This window comes from Solanum lycopersicum, chromosome 11 (assembly GCF_036512215.1).
Source record: "Solanum lycopersicum chromosome 11, SLM_r2.1".
Lineage (NCBI taxonomy): Eukaryota > Viridiplantae > Streptophyta > Magnoliopsida > Solanales > Solanaceae > Solanum > Solanum lycopersicum.
In genome coordinates, this window is record NC_090810.1 from 54,012,512 (window position 1) to 54,036,342 (window position 23,831).

General features: G+C 29.4%; 2 protein-coding genes across 7 annotated transcripts; one reads left to right on the forward strand and one right to left on the reverse strand.

Annotated features, from left to right (window-relative positions):
* Nucleotides 1-7,981: 7,981 nt before the first annotated feature.
* Nucleotides 7,982-12,397, reverse strand: LOC138339468 (uncharacterized). Its single transcript, XM_069291069.1, has 4 exons — nt 12,384-12,397; nt 8,863-8,972; nt 8,337-8,604; nt 7,982-8,255 (listed from the first exon to the last, which is right to left on the reverse strand). Exons 1-4 carry the CDS (start codon nt 12,395-12,397, stop codon nt 7,982-7,984), a joined length of 666 nt encoding a protein of 221 aa, XP_069147170.1.
* Nucleotides 12,398-13,344: 947 nt separating this feature from the next.
* On the forward strand, nt 13,345-21,190 carry LOC101247187 (serine/threonine-protein kinase Nek6). 6 transcript variants are annotated; one of them, XM_069291377.1, is made up of 14 exons: nt 14,299-14,656; nt 14,743-14,855; nt 15,864-15,930; nt 18,910-18,975; nt 19,108-19,154; nt 19,247-19,292; nt 19,370-19,450; nt 19,527-19,569; nt 19,651-19,700; nt 19,801-19,882; nt 19,959-20,008; nt 20,096-20,169; nt 20,265-20,316; nt 20,403-21,190. In XM_069291377.1, the coding sequence occupies exons 2-14, from the start codon at nt 14,770-14,772 to the stop codon at nt 21,078-21,080; spliced, it is 1,422 nt and encodes a 473-aa protein (XP_069147478.1). In that variant the 5' UTR covers nt 14,299-14,656; nt 14,743-14,769; the 3' UTR covers nt 21,081-21,190. The 6 variants fall into 6 exon arrangements, with proteins under 6 accessions (XP_069147476.1, XP_025884113.2, XP_069147478.1 ...); XM_069291376.1 differs by having other exon boundaries at nt 14,522-14,656; nt 14,739-14,855; XM_069291375.1 differs by having other exon boundaries at nt 13,345-14,855.
* The last annotated feature ends 2,641 nt before the right edge of the window (nt 21,191-23,831 follow it).

Below are 23,831 nucleotides of genomic sequence, written 5' to 3' on the forward strand. Positions count from 1 at the left end.
ACATTTTCAGTAAACATTCAAAATATAATAGAACAATATATTTCGACCGAAACTCAAACACGAAATATATTTATAAAGACACTCAACAAAATAAACTTAATTAAAATAAGGAGTTTACGAATAGAAGGATAAAATATTCTATTAATTAAACAATAAGAAAGTATGTCCGAAAGAAAATGTAAAAGCTTACATCTTCCTAACTTTTCCTAATCTAGTTTTGGAATTTCGATCGTAAACGTAAATCCTGATTGATTCTTGAATCTCCAATTTTTCATCACATGGACAACATCCCTATTTCAGCCAAAAAAGGATATTTTGACTGAAAATCCAATTCATTATTTAACCTAAGCTTCTTGATCCTCTTATTCGACCCAATCTCATGTTTCTTTAAGGGGACACTAGTACTACGCTTAATACTCATGAAATGCTCTAAGCCAAAGTCGAATTGAGGTCGAGGTGAGGGTTGAGGCCGGAGTAAAGGTTGATGATAATAATCAGCATACAAAATATTTCTCTTATTTCTTCGCCTTTTGCATCCAAAGAACGGATTAAACCAATAATCAAAACGATTAGGACAATCAACGTTGCCTACTATGGCTAGACGGATTGATATTTCACATTCTTCATTTTTCTTTCCCATTATTGTTAATTTTGTGGACAATAGATTTACGAGGCTATAATTATAATTTGTGGAGGGTTTTGGTTGTATTTATAATCCTCATATATTGTTAAATCCTTGTTTGACTACTACTAGGATAAATTTCCTTATTTTTTTTTCTCCCTCAAATAATCCTTGTTAATATAGGAATTGACTTTCCGTGTGTGGCTAGTACTAAAATTTTGGTTTTATTTGACTACTAGCTATAAAACAAAAATGTTTGTGTTTGATTTAGAATCTTAGCTAATACTTTGATTTATTTTTTTTGGAATTTATGTAGGCTTTTTTGGGATGTTACGATATAATTGAGATTTAGTGTAATTGGGTGTTATTACACTCTTATAATTACACCCAAATTATATCAAATTTCATATACATTGTGAATAGAAAATATTTGAATAATAAAAATATTTTTCCTAAAAAATAATAGAACTAAATTAAAACAACAAATACAAATACAAACATACATAACCAATATTCAACTTGAAAAGTTAGGTGTAGTGTTAACCGTAATTTTAGTGTGATTTCTAAGTTGGCTGTTATTTTTTATTTTTTTAAAAAAAATCAAATAGATTTTAGAAATTTGGCTGATGTAAAAAAATATTTATACTAATGACGTGGTGGAATCATCTTCGCCGCATGGACAATATGATTTTGCATAATCAAATGGGTTTTGAGTTAATGTATAATGAAATGAGTTTTTTTTCAAACGAAAATAATATAGATGAACCAAACTTTTAACGTATAATATAAATGAGACTTTTTTTTGAAGTCCGATAACATGGTTATGCTTTAAAAGGACGAGATACATGATTTATTTGATTTGAATTAAATTTTGTAACTTAATTCCTTAATTAGAGGAGTAAATGATGAGGTATTAAGTATTAACAAATAAAACGGATTTAGGGGATCCTTTTATATAAACTATTATCAGTTTTAATATGAAACCTAAATCATAAACATTAGTAATTTCGAAATTGTATATTTCATCTTTTTTTTGTTTTACTTTCAATACTACAATATTATCAGTTTTAATATGGAATCTAATTTTGTTGTGTGTTACTAGCTACGTACTACCAGCCACATTCGTTCTGCATTTAAAAATCAAGAAAAAGCCCTTCAGTATAGTCACCAACTATGAAGGAAATTCCAACTTAAGATACTTAAATCTAATTCAAATCTTTATCGGAAAATAAATGATTTAACGCTTAATAATGATTTAGTGTTAAGGTATTCGGGTAGATGATTCTCTAAAATTGAATATGAAAATTATAGAAGGAAATAAGTTATATCCTCTAATTTAAAGTAATAAATTGTGTATCTCGACTTTTAAAATTGACGGGTACATGTATCTCGCGAGTAATGATACATCTATCTCAATGACCAATTATTCAAAACTTTAAGATACAAAGGAAGGAATTGATAAAGAATGTGGAGTTTACAATACTCATATACAGGAAAATAGTGAAAATCACAGTATTGTTGAGGCAGTACATCGATTTTTGAAATCGAATACGAAAATTATAGAAGGAAATAAGTTACACCTTTAATTCAAAGTAAAAAATTATGTATCTCGATCTTTAAAATCGATGAATACATGTAACTCGCAAGTAATGATACATGTATCTCAATGACGAAACATTCAAAACTTTAAGATACAAAAAAATAAATTGATAAAGAGTATGAAGTTTATATTACTCAAATACATAAAAATGGTAAAAATTGAGATACACTAGAATATGAGCGAAAAATTAAAGAAAATATAAATGATTATCTTAAAAGGAGCAAGTATATATGGTAAGTACTAAAACAATATGATATGATATTCATTGTCGCCGCCATAGTTTCGAATTCTGAGAATGATGGCCTCTCAGCGTATTAGAGTCCACCTATTTGAATTCAAGTATTGTAGTTAGTTTTAAATTTAATTGTCGTAACTCTTTCTTTGTAACAAAGCATTACTCTTACTTTGGAATAGGTATTAGAATAGGATTCTTATACTTATGTCAATATGCACAAAATCTATAAATACAATATAATACGGTAGAATAACCATCTACTCTTATTTTCTCAAAAGTTTCTCATACTTATTCTTTATATGGTGTCAGATTTGCCTTTCGATCCTATTGCCCTTCTGATAATTACGGCAACCTCTTGTCTCTTGCAAGACAATTCAGTTCCTCCTCCATCCAACTACCAAACCTTTCCCTCAAACTCGACAGAAATAACTATTCCCTTTGGAAAAAAATACCTTGGACATACTCAAAACCTTTTCTCTTGGCTCCTTTGTTCTTGGTTTTAATCCTCCTCCATAAAACATTACTGTCACCCCAACTGCAATTACTATCTCTACAAATTTCTCTACCATCCAATCACAATCAAAAATTACTTCTAATCCTGCCTATGAGGAATGACGATGTAGTATGTTTGTACTTTGTACAAGATGATGACTTTATCTCTTTTTTTCTTAATGTCCTTGATTCTTCCTATGGAATTTTCAAGGCTGCATTTAATATGCGTTCTGGACTTATCACTCCTGAAGAACTGTTTGGACTCCTTCTTCAAGAAAAAGAACGCTTAGTCGAAGAACTTTGCTCTACTACCATTAACACTCAAGTTGGCTCCGCTCCTTCTCATGCTATGTTAACACAAAGTACACCCTTTATTCAACCCATTCTATCCATTAACACAAACCAATCTTCTATTCTTGGCCAGCCCCCGCTCTCTATTTATTTAGCCCATAACTCTCCAAATGATGCTCAATCTATGGTACCCCAACAATATCCCATTCCTCTTGGCTTAATAATCGTCCGTCCAAGCATCGTGTGCAAAGTCAAATATGTGTTAAAACTAATCATGATGATCATAATTGTTACAATCACTCCAATATAAAGGATTTTCCACCAGCAAGGCAACCACTATCACGGTCAACTCCCAAACAAGTACATCTTGCATTTTCTTCAACTATTGTTGATCCTGCATGGTATTTTGACTCAGGTGCCACAAACCACGTGACTTAACCCATGGCTAACCTCTTCTTACAGACTTATACTGTCAATGATGGTTTAGTGGTTGGTAATTGTATGAAAATTCATATTTCGCACATTTGCTCTTCAATTCTACCTACATACTCTCATCCCATTCATCTTAATAATATTTTCCATGTCCCACAAATTTCCAAAAACTTACTTAGTATTTCTAAAATAACCCGTGATAATAATGTCTATATGATCCTTATCATTGTTATGTGAAGGATTTGCAAGGCAGGAAACTTCTTTGAGGAACACTTGATGGTGACCTTTATCGCCTTCAACCTTCATTACCTCATTCTCGGTGTTCCCCGCCTTTAGTATTCCTTGGTGTACACACTTTTCTTGTTGATTGGCACCATTGACTGGCTCATCCAAATGAAGCTCTTCGGCAGCGGCTTGTGTTTACCTTTAGGCTACATGTTTCTAATTCTTATTTTCTTAAAGTTTGTGAACCTTGTCAGCTAGGCAAGAGTTGACGCTTACCCTTTTTTCCATTCCCATGTTTCCAATAGTAGTCCCTTTCAATTAATTTAGTCCGAAATTTGGGGACCTTCCCCTGTTTCTTCTATTAATGGATCTTTCTATTTTGTTTTATTCATTGATGATTGCACCAAATTTATTTGGGTATATTTTATGTCACATAAAACGCAAGTCTTCAACTTTTCACTCAATTTAAATCTTTAATTGAAACACAATTGGAAACTAAAATAAAATCAGTCCAAACTGATTAGGGAGCTGAGTATCGTAATGTATCATTATTTTTACGAAATCATGATATTCATCATCATATCTTTTGTCCTTATACACCTCAACAAAATGGCACATCGAAACGTCAAAATTGAATTATGATGGAAAAAAGACTTGCTCTTCTTTCTTATGCTTCTCTTCCATTTCAAATTTGGAGCATGTGTAACAATCTAAGATTTGTATTTATCATAAAACAAATTATAATCTGATCGAAGAACAAAGAGAAATAGAAAATGGAGATTCCAGAGTGCTATTACAAAATAGCTAATTAAAAGAAAATAGCATAACTCATAGCATAACCCAAATGAGATAGTTCATCCTCTATGTATAGCCATATTTTAGTGCACAGACTCATCCCTTTAACCGGGATCCGAAATGTCCAAAATGTGATTTGACAATATATCAATTGGATCCTACATCGTGGATAGATTGGTAACATCATGCATTTCATACTGCTACATACTTATCCAATACTACCATATCCTCTTTTTATCTTTCAAATCACCATATGAATTACTTTACAATAGTACTCCTCATTATGATTTTCTCAAAAATTTTGGTTGCCTTTGTTATTCCTTTCTTCAACCCTACAATCATCATAAAGTTGATTTTCAGTCTCTTCTTTGTGTGTTTATAGGGTATAGTTCTCATCACAAAGGTTGCCTTTGTTACCATGTCACATCTTCCGGAATTTATATCACTCACCATGTTGTGTTCGATGAAAATAATTTTCTTTCCAGCAACTCATCCTTTTTTTTACTCGATCAAGCATGCACCACGTGTTTGGTTTAATAAGTTAAAGGTTTTTCTCCTCGCCATTGATTTCCTCTCTTGTTTATGTGACTCTTGTCTTTTTGTGCAGTAGGATTCAAAGCACACAACATAACTTGTTTATGTTTTTTTTTGTGGATGACCTTATTGCAACCGGTAGTGATAGTAATTTTTTCACTATATTTATTCACTTTCTTGATCAACAATTTTCAATCAAGGATCTTGGTTCATTAAATTATTTTCTTAGTGTTGAGATAACTCCAACATCACATGGATTATATTATCTCAAGGCAAGTACATTCGCGACTTACTTCATCGCACTAACATGGTTGATGCTAAGCCCCTTTTTAGTCCGACTGAACCCGAATCTCTACTTGTTCTTTCTGGTGATCCTCTGCTTGATGCTCATTCATATCTTAGTGTTGTTGGTGCCCTTCAATACTTTACTATCACTAGGCAAGAAATATCCTACACAGTCAATCGAATATGTCCATTTATGCAATCACCCACCATTTCTCATCGGTCAGTTGTCAAATCGTATACTTCGATTTTTGAAAGGATCCCTCCATGATGGATTTCCGTACGACCTATGTCTGATTCCAGTCTGGTAGCTTTTTCGAATGTTGGTTGAATTTCTGACCTTGATGATAGTCGCTCCCAATATGGTTTTGCACTATTTTATGAAGGTAACTTGATCAGTTGGTCTTCTTGCAAACAAAAGGCAGTAGCCCGCTCAAGCACTAAAGTTGAGTATCGTGCTTTAGCTTTGGCAACTACTGAATTAATCTGTGTACAACAGCTTATCAGTGAACAATGTGCTCCTCTCACTACACCTCTCATAGTTCTTTGTGAAAATCTTCCATCAAACAATCAAAGCATATTCGTCTTGATTAAAGGTGTCATATGGGTGGGTTGGGTTGAAATTAAAGATATTAAAATGGGTTGAAATAGAAATCGTGTTGGTCTTGACCCATCTAAGTTTACTTTGGGCTCAAATGGACTAAAAGAGGGTTGCATCTTGACCCGCCCAATTTGACCCTGTTAATCTCAATAATTTAACATATTGATATTTAAATTTTATAGTCACAATTTGAATTTCCGCTCAAGTATTTTTGTTACAAAAGTTACAAATGTATAGTAAATCCTAAAAGATGTTAAATAGATCATAATTCATACCTTCAATATAGAAACATATCTTAATAAAAAGTTTAAAAAAAAGGGTTGAAATTGAAGATTTAATTGGGCTCAGTTGAGGATTCTTTTCAAATGGGTTAGGCTTGAATGGGTTGAGATTGAACCTAATTCAAATTATCTTGAGTCCAATCCTAAAAATTCTAGACGGGTTGGGCGGGTTACCTATGTTTGGGTTCATTTTTGATACCCCTAGTCTAGATAATCACTTTATCCGAAAGATGGTTGAAGATTAATCTTTAGTGGTTCGGTATGTTTCATCTCAAAATCAAATAGCACATATCTTTACTAAAGTTGTTGGCACAACTCGGTTCCTCGACCTTAGATCCAAGCTCATGGTTCAATCAAGAACATGATCTTGCAGGGGCCTATTAGAGTCCATATTTGAATTCAAGTATTGTAGTTAGTTTTAAATTCAATTGTCATAGATCTTTCTTTGTAACAAAGGATTACTCTTCCTTTCGAATAGGCATTAGATTAGGATTCTTATATTTATGTCAATATGCACAAATCTATAAAAACACAATACAATACGGCAGAATAACCATCTTCTCTTATTTTCTCAAAAAGTTTCTCGTACTTATTCTTTACAACATGATCAAACAACTCTCCATTGATTATCAATAAGTATTTATGAATGTGCGAATAACATGGGATGGGGGTAAGATACATATCGGTAAATGAGATGGAAAACGATGGTGTGATGAGATAGAAAGAAAGTTTTGAATTTTTAGTCTCATTAATCAAGGAGATTAGATTTTAAGATAATTATCTATATTCATGTTTAAGGGATTAGTATATCTAATTTAATATTTATTGCTTATAGATTTTAACATAATTTTTACATTATTCTAAACCGTCAATATCGGAGCGAGTATTATGTTTTAAGGAACGTTCAAGATTAAGACTATTTTTTTAAATTCTCATCATCTAATGATCTCAATTTTTCACCACTAAATAGAAAATCAAAAATATTTTCATATAATTCAAATTGTTCAAATCTATTTTGAAGTGAAAAGATGGCTTGGGCTACTATGTATAAAAAGTAATCAACTCTAAATGATTCTTCAAGGGATCTTGTGATTTCATTATCAACATTCTCATCAAATTGTGCTTTCCTATAAATTACATGTTTCTTAGAAAATACAGGATCTATATTTGTTAAAGAATGACAAAAGTCTCACATCGGTGATTAATGAGATGGGTTGACTCTTTATAAGGCTTGGGCAATCCTCCTTCCTTTGAGCTAGCTTTTGGGGTGTGAGTTAGGCCTAAGACCTAATTTCACATGGTATCAGAGCAGGGCCCGTCTCACCCGATGTTGGGGTCCCCAAAATTAAAATTGCCCACGCACCAGATGCTAAGCACTGGGCGTGAGGTGGGGTATTAAAGAATGACAAAAGTCCCACATCAGTGATTTATGAGATGGGTTGACTCTTTATAAGGCTTGGGCAATCCTCCTTCCTTTGAGCTAGCTTTTGGGGTGTGAGTTAGGCCTAAGACCTAATTTCACAATATTCATCTCTAATGCAATTTCCTTAGCCAAAATCATAGCATTTGTAAATCCTTCTTCTCTATATTTTTATAAAAAAGAAACTAAACCTCTTAATTGATCAATAACGACATCAATATGCATATCTTTTGACTGTAAACTTTTGTTAATTGAGTTTACGGCAAATAATACATCATGCCAAATAGTCATACCCAATAAAAATTCAAAATTTTCAAGCTCAAAAATTGCTAAACAATTAGCTTCACTTTTAATTTTTGGATCATCACTAACTTTTTCTAATTTAAATAAAGCATCTCTTATTTGTGGAGTTTGAAATCTTATTGCTTTAACACTTTCAATATGACTTTTCCACCGTGTTTGTGACAATGATTTAAGAGTTAAACTAGGTACACTATCTTTTAAAAAATTTCACCGTTTAGTAGACGAAGAAAATAGTGAATATATACGTTGTAGCACTCCAAAAAATGATATAGCTTTCGTACAAGACTTAGCCATATCACAAAGTACCAAATTTAGATTATGACAACCACATGGTGTATAAAATGATCTAGGATTTATATCAAGAAGTCCTTTTTGCACTCCTAGATGTTTTCCCTTCATGTTAGATCCGTTATTATATGCTTGTCCTCTTAAATTATCAATACCAAGTCCAATACATTTAATTTCATCTAAAATAACTTCAAAAAGGCCTTTTCCACTTGTATCATCCCCTTTTAAGAATTCTAAGAAATATTAGATTACATTTATTGGAGTTGTAGAAATATCTACACTCCGTATTATAAAAGACATTTGATCTTGATGACTTGTATCTGGCATGCAATCAAGTATGATAGAGAAATACTTTGTTTTTATAACTTATTCAATAATCTTGTTCTTAATTTCACTTGCCAATAAATTTATTAATTCATTTTATATATTATGTCCAAGATAATGATTATGAATTTCTTCATGTTTAATTCGTCGAATATGTTCTTGCATAATTGGATCAAATTCTGCAATCATTTCAATAAGACTCAAGAATTTTCCGTTATTTTCTTGATAGATTTTTTCATTTTTCTCCCTAAACACGAAATTATTTCTTCCAAGAGTTTTTATGACAGAAATAATTCATGACAATACATTTTTCCAATGTTCTCTATCTCTATTAATTTGGTCTTGAATGTTTTTATCGATTGTTTTATTATTACGCAATCGAATTCTAAATCAATCCATAAAATCATTAATAATATATTGGTTAGTTGTTTCATGAGTTCTAAGCTTAGTAGTAAGATTTTTTCAATCTCTACTACCTTCATTAGCTAACTTATTATTCTTTGCATTAAAAGTTGTATTAAATAACTTACAACAAAAACAAAATTTTCTTATTCAAATCTATGGAATAAACTAACCATCTTCTTTCATGTCTTTCTCCATTTGCCAACTTTAAAGATAATATGTACTAGAAATGTGCCTTAAAAATTTATCCTTTGGAAAACGTGTAGGTAATTCTAATTGGTCCCTTTTCTACTAATAAATCTCTTAACTTTGTATCAATAATTTTCCATTAACTAGTATCATAGATATTTTTAGGATTATGATTATTTAAATCATTTATGAGTTCTTGTTTTGCTCGGGAATCTACATTCGACTATTCACTAATTTTTTCTCCTTCTTCTTTTTGATTTATACCGTTATCTAACTCAACATCAACAAAGTTAGTAACTTGTTCTTCTATAGAGCATTCCCCAACATTTTTTATTTAATTTTAACATTAATTTCCAAAAAATTATCAAGAGCACCTTTTTGAGATTTTATCAAGTTATCGACTTTTTTTTTAAGTTTTGAATGATCGGATTCATATTTTCTAATTGACATATTCAAATCTAACAAATATTTTAAACACTATTTAAAATATGAAATAAAAAATATGATAAGCATAAGATACAAAACAAAAATAATATTAGAAAATAGAATAATATTACCGGATTCAAAAGCTATGAAACTTGATTTCCAAAAATGAATCGAGTTACTGCAATTATTTTTCTTCAAAATTGAAATATAAACTATCAATAGAGCAAGTAATTTCCTAACTTTTGAAGTTTGAATAGAGTTAATATCTTAAAAGATCACTCAACTTTAGGAATTGATCTAGCAAAGTCATTAAAGTTTGTTTTGTATCAAAAAAAATCACTCAACTTAGATTTTTATATCAATAAAATCACTTAACTTTAGGAATTGATCTAACAAAGTCATTAAAGTTTGTTGGGTATCAAAAAAATCACTCAACTTAAATTTTTATATCAATAAAATCACTCAACTTAGACATTTGTGTTAGTAAAATAATTAAACAAAATTTGTCATTATTTTTGTTTGTTTCATATAAAATAGACCCTACAAATAAATAAAATTAAGAAACTAATTTAATTTTTTTATGAGAAACTTCTCTAGTGAAACAAATACTTTTATCTTAATATGTTAATAACTAAATAAGAAGAATAATTTGGAGTTCTATTTATTGGTCCACTAGTGTATGTTTTTGAGGATTAGTACAAATAAATTATCGATGAATGTATTCACAAATCTAATTAGGATTCATTAGAGAATAAGAGTACTAAACTAATATTTAAAAATTGTGACCTCAATTAACTTTCTGAATATGATATAACTGACAGTTTTTCTTTAACAATGTAAAAATTAAACAACAGTGCTCTAATAAAGTTTGTCTTTTTTTTGTTTTGTAACTTTCTTCAAAAAAAAAATGTTATATATTATTGTACTTCTTCATTGAAGCTTAAAATTATTTTGGCACTGTTAATCTTGATATTTTTTTTATAACTTTAATTTTTCAACTTAATTTTTTTCTTTAATTAGTCAATTTTGAGTAAATATTTTTTTTAAATGATAACAATAATAATAATATCATAATGCTTACATACTTTAATAAAAGTATGTATTTCATTAATTAAGTTTGTTCCGTAAATCGCTGAATCTAAGGTATTTTTTTCCCTCATTGTTTGAATTTGCTTTTGAAATTTTAATTTACTTTTCAAATCGTCCAAATTTTTGGGGTTCGATGTTTAGAATTCATGAAAGTTAAGTCATAAAGTGAGTTGCCCTAATTTTACTCTAGTAGCAATGTGATCTCATGTATTTCAAGTTATGCTTGATCGCTTGATTCTAGTTTAGTTTATGTTTTTTTCGAATTTCTAATTGATTAATACATTCAATTCATAACAATAGTTGATATCCTAAAAGGTTAAAGAATAATCTCACTGGAGAAAAGTGAAAACATTAGCAAACCTAAATTAGTTATATAATTGCTATTGTATTAAGATAGTAATTTTAGTCGTGTATAGAATCAGTTCAAAGCATGTTGACAATGCAGGTAGTAATCACAAGTCAAGCAAAATCATAAAAAACACTAAGGATTGACAACTATAACGATATGTTCATAGTTCTCTGTGTAAGAAGTGGGGTGAGAGAAGGATAAAGTTGTATGATGAAGTTTACATTGTTTCGATAATATTCAACTGTTGATATGTTTGCATTGTTTGTTGAGTTAGAGATGGAAATAAACTATGTTTAGTTTTATCTAAAGGGATTATGGGAAGGAAAAAAACTATTAATATTAATTAAAATCATATTAATGTACGTGAATTTCGACTCTCAAACAGAATTAATGGTACTTCTTCATTTGTGATCAAACATAAGAATCTTGTTGTTTTCACTCTTTCTGACAGATATAAGTAGTATGATAAATGTTTTGTTAGGTAGTGGAGCCTGATTAATTTTAGGTTTTCCTATTTATTCTATTTTAGGCTTTCCTATTTATTCTCTATTTTAGGCTTTCCTATTTATTCTCTATTTATTAAGTTACTTATATTTTATTTCCGCACTTTATTGTAATGGTTGAGTTTTAGGCTGACTTGTCTTGGTGGGATAAGACGAGTGTCATCACGTCCATTTTTGGATCGTGACAGTTGTTTTCTTATCGGTTGTGGCCTGACTTCACTCTGAAGTCTAGTATGTGTTATTTCATTCGACTTACATATCAATTATGGGATTCTCGAGTGTGTGTCATCATGATGTCGAATTTTGGATCTTGATATCACCATTCTTATAAAAATATATACACATGGAACCACGAAGATGTCATGTAGGCACCACATAGACTAATAAAAATGATGACACAATACTTAACTGTACAAGGACAAATATGTGCCTAAAGTTAGATGATAAGAGTAAATATATCAAAAAAGTATGACGAAGGATAAATATGACCCTTTTCTAACCGTTCAAGGGCAAATATAACCTTTTTTCATTTATTTATTTTTAACAAATTGATGACCGAAGTTTGACTTTATAATAGATGTTTTTTATATTTAACATTTAAGCTTATTAGGTTGGTGTTAAATCGTAAACTGGTTGTTGAAATCAAAAGAACATTTTTTTTCATGTAAAACTTTAGTAAAAAAATGTCTGACAATCTGACATTGCCTTTGACATGTCTACAACTTCAATGATCTTTACAAAGCCACACACTAGACAAAAAATATTTAAAATTAAACGAAAATTTTTCAACTTCTATAGTGTATGTATAATATATATGTATATGTTAAAAAAACAGACACAAGTTGAATGACGAAAAAAAAAAAAAGGAAACATTTGTCCACTTATAGGTAAATGAGAATGACAACCCAAACACATTGTGAGAACCGGTAAGAAATGATTAATTTAGGAAAAATATGACAAACCAATAAAAGAACAATCATATATTAATTAATTCTCCATGCAGTATATACTATATACTAACCAATAATTAATCAAGTGAATTTTTGTTCTGTCCAGTAGTCAATTGCATGGTTAAGATCTTCTGGTAAAGGAGACTGACCTGCCAACCGCATGCTATGTTAATAATGTATATAAGCATAATTGTAAATTTTTCATAGCATAGGTATAATTTATATTATTATTATTATTTCCTCAGATCATGTTTACTATCATTAAAACATATTTATATGTTGTCATGATTCATTGAAGTTTAATTCGTTCGTTATATTTGCATATTTTTAATTACTTTTTAAAATAATATAATTATATAAGCATTTTTCACATTATCAATACATAAAAGTTGATAACTCATAATGATAAGTAATTGAAGAATCTGAGAGCATAAGCAAAAGCAAAGGTTGTCCCCTTTCTTTCAATTAAATTTAGGTATTTAGCTAAAGAGCCTCTTTTTTTGCTCAACTCTTGTTGCATACTTTGCTTTGGCCTCAATTAAAATTCTCACACATACACACACAATGGCCCCTTTTCTTAATATCCATCATGATATCCTATTGATATTTTCCTCTATTTAGTAATAAACTTCTTTTCTTTTGATTTTTACTCTTATATATTGTCGATGTATATATTGTATTACGTTATCTGATTTATTTATTTATTTATTCTACTAAGTATAATTTCGTATATTCTAAAGAGTTACATAGGTGGAGCTACATACACTATTAGACAGGGGTGTAGCTACATACCTTTTTGAACACCCTTCGTCGGAAAATTATATCATATATACCAGTAAAATATTATATAAAATGGTTAAATAACGTATTTTGACAACTTTAATCTAATAAGGTGTTGTAACTTAGTGGTTTAAGGTGTCTTGAAAGAGCCAAACTTTTATAAGTTTGTGAGTTCAAATCTCGCTAACAACAACTTTAAGCCTCTTTTTTCTCAAAATTTTTCATGTATATTACGTTTTTTTTCTTTCAAAAACTTCATGTATATTACGTGGTTAAATTTTTAAAATTTCTAGGCACATTTCATCTCTTTCCTTTTTTTTCAATTTTTTTCATGTATTAACATATTTTTTTTCAAAAAAAAAATAATCTTGTATATTAGGTAGTTAATTTTTTAAAATTTCTAGGGCGCGTTTCATCTTTTTCCTCTTTTTGTTCAAATTTTTCATGTATATTACATACTTCTTTTGAAAAAAAAATTTGTATATTACGTAGTTTAATTTTAAAAATTTGTAGTGCACTCATTCAATCAAATGAAAAAAATGTATTTGTGTATAATTTCTGGCTACGTTACTGCTATCAGGTGAATGTTTAAACAAATTCAATAGCTATTACTTCAAATTCTAAAACACGAAAACAATAAATTCACAAAATTTAAATTTTATCTTCGCCGTTGGATGGTTACATATAGTTCAAAATTCTTAAATATTTTTACGTGGCCCGTCAGTATATAAAGGTTAAACTTTTTTTTTCATTTACAAAATTACTCAATGGTTGGACCACTTGGACCTACCATATTGATGTGCTAGTGAGAGAAATAACTACACTAAATGACAATATGTCTTTTTTGTGTACCTATAATTATAAGAAACTTCAAAAGAATCACTCTCACTAGTAATGAAAACACTAATCATCTAAAGTTGTCAAAAACCAATAAACCTTGTTGGAGTTTTTGGGAAATTTTATTTTATTAGTCAAAAAATTGTTTTGTACAATTGTAGTGTATATATTCATTACTCTTCACTTGATCTTCATGATATTTTGATTTAATTTGTTGTCCTTCTTCTACTCCCAAGTCCCCCCAAGCCAGCCCCTACTTCACCCTTCTAAGTCACTAGTAGGTGGCTCCACCATGACTTATACTGTGATTTCATTTGATATTTCTGAAATAGACATAAATTTCATTGATTGATCAATCTCTCTTGTGACATATTTAAATTGAAGTTCCATTGTTATGTTGAGAAGTGTAAGTTTTTTTTTGTTTTTTTTTTGTATATTTTCACTTTTCTGTAAAAGGAAAGTCAAAGTATTACCATAAATATTTGAAGTCAGATCCAAAAAAGAATGGAATCTTGAAAGATGGAAGAATATGAAGTTGTAGAACAGATCGGTAGAGGAGCTTTTGGAGCTGCATTTCTTGTTCATCACAAGTTTGAGAAAAAAAAGTAAATTTTTTTTCTTCTCCTTCTTTTTTTAGTGTGTGATAATAATTTCTTCTTTCAATATTAAAAGTTAGAACTGTACTTCCTTCGTCTCAATTTAAATTTCTTGATTTGACTATGTATGAAGTTTAAGCGATGAAAGTTAAGGGAAAATATTGAATTGTGGATTTTAATTGAAAATATGTATTATCCTTCAAATTTTTTGATCTTAAACTTTCTTATAATGTTAGAATCGATATGATATATATATATATATATATATATATATATATATATATATATTAATTGAAAATATGTATTATCCTTCAAATTTTTTGATCTTAAACTTTCTTATAATGTTAGAATCGATATGATATATATATATATATATATATATATATATATAAAGGAGACAATCTTCATAGGATAGATAAAAATAAAAATATAATAAAATGACACTTAAACTAGAACATAAAAATTAAATATAAAATAAAAAATGACACTTAAATTAGAACAAAAGAGGAGTGACATATTGCTAAATTTCTGCTTCATTTTTGTTGGTTTGATTAATCATGTTTGACAAAGAAAGAACCGATTATTGTTTGGAATTGTGTAACCATTTTATTTGACTAAAAATTAAATGATTAGAAAATTATTTTTATCTTATTAATTTTATTTTAAAATATTATTTCATGTGCAAATCTAATTTATTTTTATTTATATTGGGTGACGGTAAGACTCAAAATCACATCTTAGCCATGTTAATATTTTGTATAATTATGTCTCAAAAGTTATATATAACATTAACCAATCGGAAATTAAACAACTTCTTTATTTTTTAAGTAGAGATTGGATATATGATATTTTACCTTTTATAATTCTATTTTGTAAAACTATACTGTCTATATATATATATGTTATTTGTTTGTAATACTCATTAATAGTATAATATTTTCTTTGTTTTAGTTTTTGATTTATTTAATTTTTAATAAATGAAAATGACTTATTGTTGTGAATGGTGCTGAATTGTAGGTATGTAATGAAGAAGATTCGTTTGGCAAAACAAACAGACAAGTTAAAACGCACTGCCCATCAAGAGGTTAGTTATTTTAATTAAAGTTTAATCTCTAATAGAGCGCACAAATTTATCAGATAATTAAATTTATAATACGGTGTCTAAGTACGAGCCTGAGTAAGCATGTAAATTTTATTTTTTTTTATATGAGTAATAGTGAAATTTAATTCCGAAACCTCTAGCTCACATTTTTATCAGTTAATCTAACAAATCGTATTTTTAACAGTTTCCTTTTATTAAGCCAAAACTTTTTGTTTAGTATAGGTAAAAGAAAATGTTAGTATGGTCCAAAATGTAATAAAAATTCCTTTTAAATTATTAATCTAAAACCTTTTTTTAAGTATAGGCTAAAGCGAATGATCAGTCTTTTCAAATTATTATAGAATATTAAAATCAAAACTTATTGAAAGGTTGGATGAATTTTTTATTTTTTATTTTTGCTAAATTTTAGTAATAACTAGATTTCACTTTAGAGAAACTAGAGACTATTCTTGACGGTTATTTTGGTGGCTCAAAAATATCTTTCGTTCTTGCAGTTATGTTATATCATAAAAATTTAAAAAATAGATTAGTTTTGTCTTTAAACTATTTCAAATGGAAGAATTAGTTTTAAAGATTTAAATAAATCTTTATTTTGGAGATTTATGCAATTAGTTTAATCACTTTATATGTAATTTTTATACGACATCAATTTTATGAAATAAAAAGTTTCATTATATATAAATTTTTCAACTACACATTTATTCTATTATTTTTGTTCAAAACTATTATTATGGTCCTCAACTTATGAAAGGACCAAAATAATAAAGAGCGTCAAGATATTATTGAAATTGATTTTTTTAATCATATCATTTTTAAAGATAATAAGAAAAGGTAAATGACTTCATATTCAGGAATAATAACTCATATTTTTATCTTGTAATTCTTTTCACATTTAACCCAACTCCCTCCCCCCACCCCCCCACCCCCAAAAAAAAAAATTAAAAGCAAAAGTATTAAATGTGTCATTTCGAATTTAAGATAGAATAAAATTAGCTCATTTTTCCTTCTAGCGGTAAGACACTTTCTTTACCAAAAAAAATCACGAGGGGTAAATTCGATCTATTTTAAATAATCAAAAGCTATTGTCACTATATTAAAAATATCATTACCAAAAATTAATTCTCAAATATCGTTAAATATGTATTTTTAACGGTAATTAGTTTTCTTTGTATATGTTCCTAAAACCTTTAGCGACATTAGTTCTAACGACACTAATTAACATCGATAAAGATTTTAACACTCTTTATTAATGTTAATATTTAATGCTGCTAAAAGTTATTTTTATTATAGCTTGTTTGATCCTTTTTCCTTTTAAATTAGAAAATGATACCTTATTAATTTACTTGATTTTCCTTACAAATGATTAAATTAAACAAAGGAAAGGAAAATAACAAAAAAATAATATATTAATCTATGTGTGAGTGGGACTTATTTTCTACCACATGAAAAACACGAGTTTGGTAGGTGGTTGTGATAAATTAAACCTTTACTTACTATTGATACGAAAGAATGTTGCACCTAACATGACCTGCTTTCACCAAATGTATACATTCTCATATTTTTTTCGTTCACTTTTACTTATTTAATATTTTTAAATTAATTTTTTAATATATTACACAAATATTTTATACTACTTAAGTTAATCATAATTTATTAAGAGAAATACAATAAAATAAATGAATAAAAATAAACAGAGAAAATACATTAGTATAATGAATAAGAAGAAAAAAAAGTAAAATGTGAAATGTTTGGTAGAGATTATAATTGTTAGAGATACTTCACAAACAACTTTTCGTTCATACTGTCAAGCAATTATTCTTTCTGTCATAGTTTTCAAAAAATTTCTATATTTATTTATTAAATAAATGAAAATGTCTCTTCTCAATAATAAATGTATACCAAACATTATAATAGTAACTTTTTACATGTCAATAATTAATGAAGGCCAATTATTTTTATTTTTATTTTTGTATTAAAAAAACAGAGAAGTTTTCAAGTCCTTGCACTTATTTACCATGTAGTCAAGACTAGATGGGACAATCAAAATAAGTAGAACCTTAGGTTACAAACTAATTTTGGAGATTATGACATTTTATTAAATTCAACTTTTTGAAATGACAATTTTAATACAATACTAATTTTTATGAAATTTGAAGTTGAATTACCAATATTAATTTTTCAACTCATATTGTGACCCCCCCCCCCACCCCCTTGAGATTTTCTAATTGATTGTATCGAAAAGCTCAATATATTGAGATTGCTTAATTATTTATTTTCAAAACTATTAGTGGTCCTTAGACTCAAATTTGAGATGACTTAAAAGTTAAAACATCACTCTTTTAAAAAACTTTATTGTTTCTCTTTGAAAATTATTTAAGGTTATATAGCATTATCAAAGTCGCCTCAATCATAGCAAAATGGCTTTATTACTAATAGAATTGGAAAAAAAAGTTGATCAATAATATGATTTGTTAAAGATGAAAGAGAAGGAACTTTAGTTATGCTTTAATTTATCAAGGGCAAATACATAATTACCTCAATCTATATCCGAAATTACAGAGACACACTTATAATATACTAAGGTTCTATTATCTCCTGAACTTATTTTATAAATAATTTTCTACCCCTTTTCGATCTATGTGGCACTAGCTGAAAAAAATGTCAACACGTATTGGGCCCAAAAGATAGTGCCACTTAGGTCGAAAATGGGTAAAAGGTTATTTATAAAATAAGTTCAGGAGGATAATAAAAACTTAGTATAGTATAAGTGTATCTCTGATATTTCGAGCATAAGTTAGGACCACTTATGCATTTCCCCATTTATCAAACAAGAACTTATGGAGTGTTGAATAATTAATTTTTCCCTCCTTTTTTTTTTTTTTACTATGTAAGGTAAGAACAATTACTCTTATCTCACCTTTTTTTTTTAATCTGATCTTAAAATAAATTTGATTTTTACAGATGAATTTGATAGCCAAGCTAGATAACCCTTATATCATTGAGTACAAGGATGCATGGGTAGAGAAGGTATATATATATATATATATATATATTTATAAAATGAACAAAATTTTCTATAAGGACTTAATATTCTTTTATTTGGTACACATATTCATGTAGAAAGCTAAAAACATTTATTTGTTGTTATACATTAATTAGGACTCCTTTGTCTGCATTGTTACAAGCTATTGTGAATGTGGAGACATGTAAGTTTCCTAAACATGCCTAAATTAGCATTAATTTTATCTTAATCAATGATAATGATGTATTTCTTGATAGATTTTGTACTTGTTTTCAGGGCTGATATGATTAAGAAAGCCAGAGGAACATTTTTCTCTGAAGATGTAAGAAAATAAGAATAAATTTCCAACAAAACACAAAATGGATTTTGAACTCAAGTTTACTTTTGTTTTGCCAACAGAGACTTTGCAAATGGTTGATACAGTTGTTACTGGCTCTCGATTACCTTCACTCGAATCGTGTTCTTCACAGAGATCTTAAAGTATGACCATTTTTAAAAAAAGATTGTAGAGTTTTGGAGCAACTCGTACTAATAGTTTTCATTTGCTCTGCTTCAGTGCTCTAACATTTTCCTTACTAAAGACGACGAAATCAGACTTGGTAATAAGAGTAAATAGTCCATATAGTAAGTGTTTATTTGCTGCAAATTTGTGTTGCTTATGATACTTGTTATATCTGTAGGTGACTTTGGATTAGCCAAATTGTTGAATAAAGATGATCTTGCTTCTTCGGTAATAAACCCTACCTCATTATTCAAATTAGGAAGTTTCAAAATATAAACGTCACATAAACTTATTGAATATTGTTATTTGGTTGTTCAATGTGATGTAGATTGTGGGTACTCCAACATATATGTGCCCTGAGCTTCTAGCAGATATACCTTATGGATATAAGTCAGACATATGGTCTCTAGGTAAATTAATCATCTTGTTCAACTAAAAGCGAATTTTTTTTGCATTCTCAATTGATTGTAATGGTTTGCATCTCAGGTTGTTGTATGTTTGAAATTTCTGCCCATCAAGCTGCATTTCGTGCTACGGTTAGTCATTAAACTTTACAAGACTATAACAACTATAATGTGTTGCGTGCTGTGACGACCATATGTGAAATTAACTCGAAAAAACAGGATATGGCTGGGTTAATCAACAAAATAAACAGGTCTACTATATCTCCACTTCCAACCATATATTCTTCTACATGGTAAGACGATGCATCAATTTCTCATTCCCACAGTACGTTAATTAAGTTTGTAACTGCAGCTTCATCAATTTCTTATATTGATTTGTTCGTTCCAGGAAACGACTGATTAAAAGCATGCTAAGAAAAAGCCCAGAACATAGACCTACGGTACGTGTTAATTACTACTTGCATTCTGTTGTATGTTGCATAAATATTTACTGATTCATTACTTCTTGTGTCTGAATATATATTAGGCTGCAGAGTTGTTAAGGCATCCACATTTACAACCATATCTTGCTAAATATCAGAACTTGTCACCAGCATTTGTTCAAGTATGTTGTGATAAGGATGTTATTAAACAGAATCCTGATCAAACTCACGAGAATTCAACTTCCAAGGATATTAGACAAGCAAAAAAACACGACAAGGTTGTAGTTGTTCATGAATTTAAAGGTAATACGTGTACGATTAAGACTAAAACTGGAGATTTGGACTATGAACGACTGCAGAGGATATCCGTCAAGAAAAGTGGAAGCACTAATTCTATAAGCTCCACAAGAAGTACTTTGACTGATAATACAATTGAAGGTACAAAATGCTTTTATAAGAAATCAGGAATACCAAAACCACATATTGAAGTAACTTCACATGCCAATAAAGTTAGAGCTAATGTCATTGATCATCTAAGTACTAATGAAAAACGCGATGATCACAAACGAGCATCGAGTGATACTTCAGTAATGAGCAATGGAAGGGAAGAAGCATTAGAGTCATTACTTGAACTTTGTGCAGAGTTACTTAAGCATAAAAAGCTAGAGGAATTAGCTGGTGTGCTAAAACCATTTGGTGAACAAGTTGTTTCTTCTAGAGAAACAGCAATATGGTTGACAAAAGGATTAATAAATCTTCAAAATCCAAGTGAAGAAGCTTAGAGTGCCTCCTAGGTTGTTGAGATTTTTTTTGTAATATACTTACCTCCGTCCCATTTTATATGTCACATTTCAGATTTCAAGAATCAAACAAGTATATCTTTGATCGTAAATTTTTCAAAAATCTTTTAAACATTTTGAATTATCAATTATTGTGACTCATAGTACTTTTACGTATTTTACAAATTTATAAATTTCATTTCAAAAAAATTGAATATTCCATACGTAAATTTCCGATCAAACTTAAACTGTTTGACTCTCAAAACATAAAATGTGTCGTATAAATTGGAGTAGAGGAAGTAATAGCATTGGAGTTTTTTTTAATCTTTTATGCATGAAGATAATGAGCATTTTATTATTTTTTAAAAAATTAGTTTATTTAATTAATTGACCTTTTAAGTGAAATATTAATAGTTAAGTGACTTTTGAATTGTAAAGTAAAATTGACTGACTTTCTAAGTGAATTATTCAAAGTTGAGTGATCTGATGAAAAATTATTAATTTTTTGCTCACAAGCTTCAAAGTGTATTGAAAAAATAAAGAGTTACAGTATTTCACATAGAGAAAGTAATTATTTAGTCTAATGTACCAAAGAAAGAGTATAAATCTAACATTAATTTTGAATAAGTAAATTGATAAATGAATATAAATATGTGTAAAATAAGGATGGTCATTATCTCATAAAAACGATATTTCATTTTATAAGAACAATACCCTTTTTTTTTGACAAACAAGATAATATATTAATAACTAAAATGCATCATTACATGGTAAAGGAAGATGAACTTGCATGTTGTTACAGTTTAGGGGAGGGCGTTACTAATATTATAACACTTAAACAATATAAATATTGGTCGCTTTAGTCTAACAAAACGAGTTTCAAACTTTGTCTGCTTCAACTTTCTTCAAAACAAACAAGGGTGGAACTTCCCAAAAAGAGCTTGAATTAGCTGACTGCATATATTGTTGGGTTATAGCCCATGTTCCAGCCAAAGGTCCATAGCCTAATCCTACTTGAAAAAGGATTGAAATTATTCTATTTATTTGGTTTCCAATTCTATTAGGAAAAGGATTAGAATTGTAATCCTATTTGTAGTTGGTTATGACTTTGTAAAGGAAAAACACAAATCTATAAATAGAGGATGGTCTTGAGAGAATAATTGATTGCTCATTGATATTTTCTTTTAAAGACATTAGAACATAAGAGAGTTTTTTTTAGAGAGCTTTCAACAGGAGAAAAGAGAGAAAGAAAAGGGTTCTTTTGCTGCAGTCTTTTTCTCCGACCAGCAATGTTCAAATCGTGTTTTCCGATTAACTAACCGTTGGATCGGGCTAAAATTTGGACTGGGTATTCCTGACATTTTGGTGGTTGATTTAAATGGTAGAGTTCGAATTCAGAGATCAGCAAGGTCTTGTTTTTGTTCTTTTCATTTTTATTTTTCGTCACAACAACTGGTATCAGAGTTAAGGTTATCTATATGGAGGGGAATATGAGTAAGATGGTATGTCTAAACGGAAGAAACTACAACATATGGAAAAACAAGATGAAAGATCTATTGTTCGTGAAGAAGATGCATCTTCTGGTTTTTTCTGCTCATAAATCCGAGAGTGTTACCGATGAAAATTGGGAATTTGAGCACCAACAAGTATGTGGATATATAAGATAATGGGTTGAAGATAATGTTCGCAACCATATTGTGAATGAGACACAAGCTAGAACATTGTGAGAAAAGTTGGAGACGCTTTACGCTTCAAAAACTGACAATAAGAAGTTGTTCTTGTTAAAGCAATTGATGACCTTTAAATACAAGAAGGCAGTCCTATTCTTGATCATAGAATGATTTTCAGGGTATTCTTGATTAGCTATCAGGAATGGGTGTTAATTTTGATGATGAAATACAAGGACTTTAACTTCTTAATACTCTATCTGTATTCTTGAGAAGCTCTTCGTGTTTCTTTAACAAATTATGCCACTGGTGGAAAGGTGACTATGGAATATGCAAAGAGTGGCGTGTTGAATGAAGAGATTAGAAGAAAATCTCAAGGCACATCTTCACATTCAGATGTTCTATATACAAAAGATCGAGGGAGACATAAGACGAGATCCGAGGAATAGAGGTAAAAGCAGAAGCAAGTCAAAATTCAAGAATCCAAATATTATATGTTATCATTGTGGAAAGAAAGAACATATTAAAAGATTTTGTAAACAATTGAAGCAAGATCTTAAAGAATGGAAGAAGGAAGAAAATAATGAAAATAATGTTGTTGTTGTTGTCCAAGATGACCTTCTCTTCGCTTGTGATAAAGACGTCATCAATTTTGTATCTCAAGATACAAGTCGGATAGTAGATTCTGGAGCCACATCACATGTCACACCAAGAAAAGACTTCTTTTCATCTTATACTTCTATTAACTCTGAGGTGTTAAAGATGGGTAATGCTGGTGAGGTTAAGGTGTTTTGTGTTGGCACTGTTTGTTTAAAAATCAATACCGGTTCCACGTTGGTCCTTCAGAATGTCAAGCATAGCTCCAGAAATTCCCTTAAATTTGATCTCTGTAGGACAACTAGATGATGATGGCTATCATAATGACTTGTCCAATGGCCAATGGAAGCTCACCAAAGGCTCAGTAATTTTAGCTCGAGGAAGAAAACATTCAGATTTATACGTGACACAAGGATAGATTCTTGGTGACTCTATAAATTTGGTAGAGAGCGAGACTTTATCAGAATTGTGGCACAAGAGGCTTAGTCAT